Below are 9339 nucleotides of genomic sequence, written 5' to 3' on the forward strand. Positions count from 1 at the left end.
ACAGAAACAAGAAAGGCAGGCACGGATGCTTTTGCAGGATTTTTGTTGGAGTTGAAAGTTTAACCTGGTCTCAAATCCAGCCAAGGGCCACATGCCAGATTCAGTGAGATTGGTCCAGTGTAGAATTAGAGGGTAGTGATGGACCATCCTAGTAAAATTGTTTGGTATGCCACTGGCAATGAAGTTGAACTTGAGAGAAAAGTCATGATTTGGGTACATATTTGCAGAGTACCTTGTGAGCATTTTTATGTGTAATTAATCTCAATTTGATCATTTTGAAGTGAAGATGCAGATAATATATTTAATACAGGTACCTTTGGATTGTATTTTGAGGTTGGAATTTGCAGACAGAGCTAGGTTTCGTCTTAGAAGCTAACCATGTTACCATGTGTTTCCTGAATGGCATGATATGCTTAAGAAGAGATTCTATGTTAAATACAACTTGTTTATATGTGTAGTAACAAGCCAAGCTGTAAGATATCTCTTACTACCCTGGCCATACCATATGCCATTTTAGAAACATTAAGCTAGATGCAAATTATTAACCATAATAAGTTTAACAGGGAAGATTTGGGATGTTTTTAATATCACAGTAACACCAGTATCTGGAGTTGATGTACAGAATTAAGGTCAGTCATTTCTTGATTGTGGTATATTTACTTAAAATCATTTCAGGCATTTTGAAAGTTGTGTGAAAAATTACCGAGACTTCAGTAGTATAATCTGTGATTCTGCTTTTCTTTTAGAGCGTTCAACCAGACTCCTCCTCTCCCAGACACGTAAGTCACTCTGGTATTGCTGTAACTCACAGTTCCTTAGGCTCCATCAGCCCCCCGCCCTGCCAGCATTTTTCATTTTGGCATGTGTCAGATTGAATTAAGATTTATGTTATTTTCTCATCTAAGATTTGGCACTACTAGAAAATAGGTGATTTATTACATGAAATAAAATGGCATTGTACTTGTAGACTCTAAATCCTGGTTGAAAATCAGCATAATTAACCATTGTTTGACAGCTTGTTTCAGGAGATTATGTTATTATACATGGGTCGTATGAACTCATGGCTATTTGATAATTTTCATTTAATAACTTTTCAATAATCGTGACTAAGCATTCCAAGACAGAATTTTGAAATAGGAAAAACGTGTTTATTATGAAAGTACGATACAGTTTTTAGACCTAATTTCAGAGTTACTTATTTAGTAGAAAGACCAGAGACCGTTCTTGTTCAAGCAGTTTAGAAACAGAGACTACAAGTTGAATCTCATTATTTTTTTATCCATATACTGGAGTACTACTGGAGTAGAGGAGCAAAATAAAACAAAAAGGCAAATGGTTTTCTTTTGACTGGTTACGTGTATTATTTTTTAAGAATGTTTTTGAGGTAAAATAACATATGGAAACATTGCTTTTTCTTTTAACTTGTGTTTTGACATAATTTTAGATTATAGAAAAATTGCAGTGATAGTACAAAGAATCCCTGATACCTTTTACCCAGATTCTCTATGTTAACATTTTACCATATTTGCTTACTCTCTTTCATTCTCTAAACACATATCACCATATAGGTGCTTCTCTGAATTTTGGGAAGGGAGCTGTAGCATGATAACCCTTTCCCTCTGAATGCCTCTTCACCTCTAAATGCTTCAGTGTGTGTTTGCTGGAAACAATGTAAATTCCTGTTAGTTGCCATCAAGCCTTGTACACCACCACCCTCATGATTGCTGGTATGCTTCAGTCTATTGTTGTAGTCCTGTACAGGCACTGTGAGTGCCTACAACCTAGGAGACTCATCTTCCGGCAGTATATAAGCCACTGTTCTGGTGGCATAGTGTCTAAGGCATTTGACTGCTAACCAGAAGGCGGTTCAAACCCACCAGCCACTCCTCAGAAGGAAGATTGGGCAATCTACTTCCATAGAGATAGCCCCATGGAAACCCAAGAAGGGGTCGCTATGAGTCCAATCTACTCAACAGCAGTGAGTTTGGTTTTTTTTTTTTTTTTTTTTAACTCTGTTGCCATCCATAGGGTTCTAATTGTCTAATTTCCAGAAGTAGATTATTAGGCCTTTCTTTCTGATCAGCCTCCCAAGCTCTACTGAAACCTGTTCACCATGGTTGACCTGGATAGTGTGTGAAATACTGTTGGTATAGTTTCTAGCATTGTAGCAACACACAAACCACCACAGTACAACAGACTGACAGATGAGTGATTTTTTCCATTACTGGTATATAATTAATCAAAATCAGGACATTAACATTGATAGAATCCTATTAGCTAATCCACAGATCTTATTCAGTTTTTGCCTATAGTCTCAATAGGCATTTGAAAGCCCTTGGTCATACATCTGGTTTCGTTGTTATTGTTGTTTTTAGCTGCCATTGAGTCAGCTCTTACTCACAGGAACCCTATGTACAACAAAACGAAACACTGCCCAGTCCTGCACCGTCCTCACAGGTTGAGCCCATTGTCGTGTCCATCCATCTTGTTGACGGGCATTCTCTTTAGTCTCTTTAAATCTGGAGCAATTCCTTTGCACCCTGGGCAGTGCAACTGGTTAGCACACTGAGCTACTGGAGTTTACCTATAGGTACCTTGGAAGAAAAGCCTGGCAGTCTGCTTCCAAAAGTTATTTGAAATCATTAGAAACCCTACAGACAATAGTAGTTCTGCTCTGACACACGTGGCATTACCACGAATCAGAATCAACTCAGTGGCAATGGGTTTAATTCCTTAGTATTTGTCTTTCATGATGCTGACATTTTTGATGCGTGCAGGCCTGTTATTTTGTAGACCATTCTTTAGTTTAAAATTCTCTGATGTTCTTCTTGATTAGATACAGGCCGTATATTTTTATAGGAATGCTACGAAAATGATGTATTCATCTCTGTGCATATTATCAGGAAGCACACATTGTTGACTTACCCTACAGTTGGTGATGTTTACTTTGATTTTTGGTTAAGGTGCTGTCTCCCAGGCAGCTCTCCTGCAGGGTTTAGCACCCTTTGCAGTCTTAGCATTTTGGGCTGGATAAATCTTTGTTGAAATGGGGAGCCTGTGCTGTGCATTGTAAGGTGTTTATTTTAACATCTTTTCTGGCCTCTACCCACTGGATGCCAGTAACACTCCTGCCCTTGTTGAGGCACTCAAAATTGTTGCCAGATGTTCCCTGAGGACAAAACACCCCCTTTCACCCCGTTGAGAACTGCTACCCTCCTGCAGTGTTGTTTCTGTTTTTTGTAGTAAGTTATTTTGTAGGAAGTGCTTTGAGGTTATATAAATGACCTGTTAACTTTCGCCTACTTGTTTTAGTCTCTGTTGTTTCTTGCTTGAGTTAGTTAAGACTTGATGGTTGCCATTGGTGGTTTTTTTAACCCCATCATTCCTTCTACACTTACTAGTTGACTTCTTACTGTAAGGAAACACTTTCCCGTTTGTCTTTATTTACTTATTTGCATCAGTGTAAATTTTGGATTCTTATTTTATCCAGTAATCCATTACTATCACTATTTATTTTCATGCTCAAATTGTCCCTGAGGTGGCCATTGAGAGCCCCATCAAGCTGCCTTCAGTGTCCGTCCAGCATATCCCTTTCATTTTTTGGGTACTGCTTTACTTTTCTGTGCACAAGATTGATCCTACCATAGCCTGAAACTAGCCATTTCTCTACAGAGTTCTTCTCTACAAGCTAGTAATCTTTATTATTGGAGTATCATTGCTTCTAGGTCTTTATAGTAGATAAAGCTAGGAAATACATGTATGTATATACATAAGCATGTTAATACACATGTGCACACACACATATATCTATTCCTGTATCTGTATGCAAATTAAAAATAATGAGTTCATGCTGAAACTTCCAGTTCATCACAGAGTTCATTCTGTCCTTCCTTGTTTCTGCATTTTTAATTCCCTTCTCCAACAGTTAAAGCCTAGCTCCATATGAAAGAAAGCCTTTTGAATCCTTAGACTATAAGCCATCAAAGATCTCAGCAGCTATTGCGATTCCTAAAATTAACTAAACTGATTTTCTTTTAATTTCATTTTCAGGGTCATAATCGTATCATTGCCTACAGTAGACCAGTTTATTTCTGTTTATGTTGTGGTCTTATTTGGCTCTTGGATTATGGTAGCCGAAACATTACTACAACCAAGTTCAAATTGTATGGAATAACTTTCACCAATCCACTGGTCCTTATATCAGCCAGGGATTTGGTTATAGGTGAGTCATCTTTACAGTATTTCAGATCTTAACATTAATTTATTTGTGTACAAACTGTTTGTTGGTAAGTAGGTTGATTATGTAGGCGATAATAGTTTGGATAAACTTATTTTGCCGTTTGTAATCCTCTCAGGAACAAAGCTATGAGAATGAAAACTGCAAATATCATGGTGATTATTTTGTTTTTGAAGCAGGTGAAATGGGAGATTTCCTTTTGTATTGTGTATATCTCAAGTTCCTATTATATGAAAATGATTGCAATAAGTTTAAAAGATGTTGTTTATAGTTGAAAATATTTTATTTAATAACCCAAGCAATTATTTTAAAAAATAAATCACTAAAAATGAAATCTTATAAAAAATTATTTAGTAGTTTTTATTAATTTGGGGTCTCTTTTTTATCATTTATTTTATAATCTTTAAATGAACAAAAGGATCTGGTATAGTATTTTAAATGTACTTTTCTTTCCTTCTATAGTGTTTACACTCTGTTTCCCAATAGTATTTTTCATTGGCCTCCTGCCTCAGGTGAATACGTTTGTAATGTACCTTTGTGAACAGTTGGATATTCATATATTTGGTGGTAATGGTGAGTACTTCTTTTTAAAATTACTGACTACAGTATTACTTTTACAGATCATGAAGTAATAAATTAAACATTGAAATACTTTTCCAATTTCATTTTAAAATTGAAATTAGAAAAAAAAGCACCTATTTAATAATTGAAGACTGAGCAGGAATTAATTTATACGTAGGAAAAAATAATCATCTGCCACCTCAACCTTAGTGAAAAATCCAGGAATAATCTTTAATTGAAGTCATTGTATAAGTTTCATAAATAATATTGTCTAAAACTAACAATTAAAGTGAGTTTACATGGAACTTATATAGACATATATGTAGATTGACCTCTTGACACATGGCTTTGTATTTGGATTTTGACCTGGTGTGTGCACTTGGTACATCGTGTATTTGGTTTTAGAGCTTTGTTTCATCTTTAGAATGGGAACACCAAAACCAAAATCCAAAAACATTTAATAAATAAGGTAGTAAAAATATCACTGTTTTTGGAGGAGATCATATGAATGCATATACTTAGAAAATCTATTCTGCTATCACATAAGAATCTTTTATTTTAAAAATAAGTAAGACCATATCAATATTATTGTAGAAAATGGTTTGCGAGCTTGCAAATAGTCCCGTGAGCAGTTTTTTAACTTCTTACTAGTTCTCACTCAGATTTACTGTTCCTTGTTATCATCCTTCAGTTGTTACATACCCCATTGCCATCATGGTTAAAATATATCATTATTTAGTTGAACCTTTTAAAATTTTACCAAAAGGTAAGCATGTAACTTGAGTAAAATATGAAAGGGAAAGATGTTACTATAATTTCATAATCCATTTCTCTTCACACTTCACATCAATGTGTGTCCCCATTTATCTTCCAAGTACACCTACTCCTCACTTACCGACTGTCTCATTATCTGACATTTCACATTTATAGCAACAGTGAAATATATACTGTCTGACTGTTTGGAGGCATTAATGAGGTGGCGGGCACTGTGGCAACAGCTGTGGTGCATCCCCTTCATCAAGGAGAGTCTCTAGGTGTGGTGACCTTGGAATCTGAGGCTCATTGCCCTTGCCTTCCACTCCCTCCTGCCATGTGCAGCTGCCACATGGGACCGGCCTCCTTCATGACCATGGCCTCTGGGTGGACACACAGGCAGCACTGAGCCAGTGGGAGTCTGTTCTGGGTTCTTAGCTCCTATGTGGCCTGAGGCCCAGCAGCTCAAAATTGCTGTGGGGTGGGAATGGAAGAAAGAAAGAGGTATGGGAGCTGTTTGAAGGAAATGCCTGTGAGTTTCATGAGCTGAACTGGGCCTGAAGCCTCTACTTAGATGGGGCTGGGTGCTTGGTGAAGCTGCCAGTGCCCTTGCAGGAAGCCATGAGGCTCGGTGACTCACCAGGCTGGAAGGGCAGAGCAAGCGCCAGCCTTAGGAACATGGGGCTTGCAAGGGTGGGAGTGGAGCCCAGCAGGCAGCTCCGTAAAGAGCTCTGACCCAGCCCCGGAGGAAAGTGAATGGTTAAGCCGTGGGCCCTCCGGTCACACAGCCTGGCTTTATCCAGCTTTGTCTTCTCCAAGCCTTCTTCCCCACAGAAGAGTAATCCATAACTGGGCCTCATCACAGTGATGAGCACATTAGTGACTCTTAGCTGTTATTATTTCTATGATCATATTTTCTAAATAAAAAAAAACCAGACAAATGGGTGGTCTAAAAACAAAAATCCTCCACGTTTGTATAACACTGGTTTTCATGTTTTGACCTGGTCTTTGAAACCTACCCATGTAGATAACTGAGGAGTGGGGATATATGCGTTGAAATCATCTCTGCTGGTTAGATATTATAGCTTAAATTTTAAATAGAAACTAAGCCTTTTCTATGTTGCTGTGTATTTAGAGCATTTTCGTGTTTTGAAAAACTGTTGAAGGGATGTGAATCAAGGTAGGGTTGGTTCTATCAGTCATCATAGCTTAATGGGTAGAAGACAGTGTGTGGACTATTATAGGTGCTGCATTAATCTCTAACTACTACAGGGAGGGCTTAGTATAGATAATTTATAATGGACTTTGTCATACTATGATTTATATCCTTGTGCAAGGTATTAGTTTTATAATATCTCCTGAAGAAATTTTTTTGCTATAGATTTCTTTTATGGTCACTATATAAAGTCACCAATAAAGAATATATATTATCCATGCTTTAAAAATAAAAGTTATCTATTTTAGCTATCACTATATTTCCTATTACTAGTAATCCCATAAGGAGCTCTGGTGTTATAGTGGATAAGGTATTTGCCCTTCTTTGATTGACTTTTTCCACTCAGCATAATGTCCTCCAAGTTCACCCACGTAATAAGGTGTTCTGCAGAGTCTACATTATTCTTTAGTGTTGCATAGTATTCCATTGTGTGTATGTACCATAGTTTGGTCATCCACTCTTCTGCTGATGGGCATATAGGTTATTTCCATCTCTTTTGTATTGTGAATAGTGCTGCAGTGAACATGGGTGTGCATGTATCTCTTTGTCTCCTGGCTCTCACTTCTTTAGGATATATACCTAGTAATGGGATTGCTGGATCAAATGGTTTTCTATTTCCAACTTTTTAAGGAATCACCATACTGATTTCCACCATGGTTATATCATTTTCCAGTTCTACCAGCAGTGTATGAGAGTCCTAGTCTCTCCACATCCTCACCAGCATTTGTTACTTTCTGTCTTGTTGAACTGTGCTATTAGTGCTTGTGTGAGATGTTATCTCATTGTTTTGATTTGCATCTCTCTAATAGCTAATAATCGTGAACATTTCTTGATGTGTTTGTTCACCGCCTGAATATCTTCTTTGGTGAAGTATCTGTTCATGTCTTCTGCCCATTTCTACATTAGATTGTTTGTGTTTTTGATGTTGAGGTGTTGGAGTTTTCTATAAATTGTAGAGAGAAGGCCCTTGTCAGATATGTCGTTACCGAATATTTTTTCTCAATCTGTAGATTCTTTTTACTCTTTTGGAGAAGTCTTTTGATGTGCACATAAGAATTAAATTTTTAGAAGATCCCAAGCATCTAGTTTATCTTCTGCTGCTGTGTATTTTGGGTTATGCTTGATAGTCTCTTTATGCCATAAATGAGGGCCCCTAAGTTTGCTCCTGTTTTGTCTTTGATGAACTTTATAGTTCTAAGTATCACATTTCAGTCTTTGATCTATCCAGAGTTAGATTTTATATATGGTATGAGGTATGGATCTTGTTTCATTTTTCTCCAAATGGATATCCAGTTTTTCCAGCATCATTTAAAGAGAATATCTCTTCCCCATTTAATGGATATTGTCCCTTTGTCAAAGATCAGCTCACCATAGGTGGGTGGATCTATTTCTGGGTTCTCAATTCTGTTCCATTGGTCTGTGTGTCTGTCATTGTACCAATACCAGGCAGTTTTGACTACTGTGGTTGTATAGTAGGTTTTGAGATTGAGGAGTGTGAGACCTCCTACTTTATTTTTCTTCTTCAGTATTACTTTGCTTTCAGATATATTTTGTATTTGTAATACTTTTTGTGAGAATTAATTAGCAGAAGGGAATAAAAATTTATTTCTGTGGGCAACACAAGTTCTGCTTTATAGACTGGTATCTTTCCATAGGAACTTTGGTAGCATAGAGCCTAAGGCATTTGATTGCTAACCAGAAGGCTGGTGGTTCAAACCCACCAGCCACTCCTCAGAAGGAAGGTTGAGCAATCTACTTCCGTAGTGATACCACCTTGGAAACCCAAGGAGGGCTTGCTATGAGTTGGATCTGACTTGACGGCAGTGAGTTTGGTTTTGTGTTTTATCGTTCTATAAATATTTAATATATCCTCAAATCTTTTTTAGATTTCGGCAAGCTTCATTTTCCCATATTTTTTGTTAATATCAGATATATTTCTTGATGCTTAATCTTAGTACTTTTTTTCCTGCCATGTGCACATTTTTATTGCTTCCGAGTTAAATGTATTTTAGCCTATATCAAAGATGGAGGATAGCAAACCATTCTTATTTCAAAATCTTGGTAAAGCACATGATGAAGTGATTTAAATTTTAAAATCACAGTGAGCAGGTGCTTAATTATAGCCTACATGAGTGGTTTTGGGGCGTAATTATAACATAATCAATGCATTTCAGTGAACTTCTAAGATGTAGTTTTTACATAGCTGTTTATTAAAACATTAATTACTTTTTCCTTTACTGTCTAGCCACAACAAGCCTGCTTGCAGCACTTTACAGTTTTATCTGCAGCGTTGTGGCAGTGGCCTTATTGTATGGATTGTGTTATGGCGCTTTAAAGGTGAGCAATAAATGGTAGCTTGTTTTATCCTTAAAGCTATATTTCCACATGAGATTGTATTGAGTAGTGATTTTTTTCAGGGGTGGAGTTTGTACCATTTTAGCATTAATATCCATGGTCTTCTTATATTGAACATTATTCTCATTTTCATTGACTTTGAAAACAATTTAATAGATAATCATTATTAAGAGAAAAATCTTTTTCTAAGCAGTAATTGTAGGTTAATATTAGAAAC

General features: G+C 36.8%; 1 protein-coding gene across 1 annotated transcript in view; it reads left to right on the forward strand.

Moving 5' to 3' along the window:
- Window positions 1-9339, forward strand: part of PCNX1 (pecanex 1) — a 210724-nt gene that overhangs the window by 127726 nt on the left and 73659 nt on the right. Inside the window, exons 13-16 of the mRNA XM_007942339.1 lie at window positions 747-779; window positions 4051-4222; window positions 4700-4810; window positions 9013-9104. Coding sequence (XP_007940530.1) covers window positions 747-779; window positions 4051-4222; window positions 4700-4810; window positions 9013-9104 — 408 coding nt within the window. The remainder of the gene's footprint in view (window positions 1-746; window positions 780-4050; window positions 4223-4699; window positions 4811-9012; window positions 9105-9339) is intronic.

Source organism: Orycteropus afer, unplaced genomic scaffold (assembly GCF_000298275.1).
Source record: "Orycteropus afer afer isolate SDZICR_OR568_19922 unplaced genomic scaffold, OryAfe1.0 scaffold00088, whole genome shotgun sequence".
NCBI lineage: Eukaryota > Metazoa > Chordata > Mammalia > Tubulidentata > Orycteropodidae > Orycteropus > Orycteropus afer.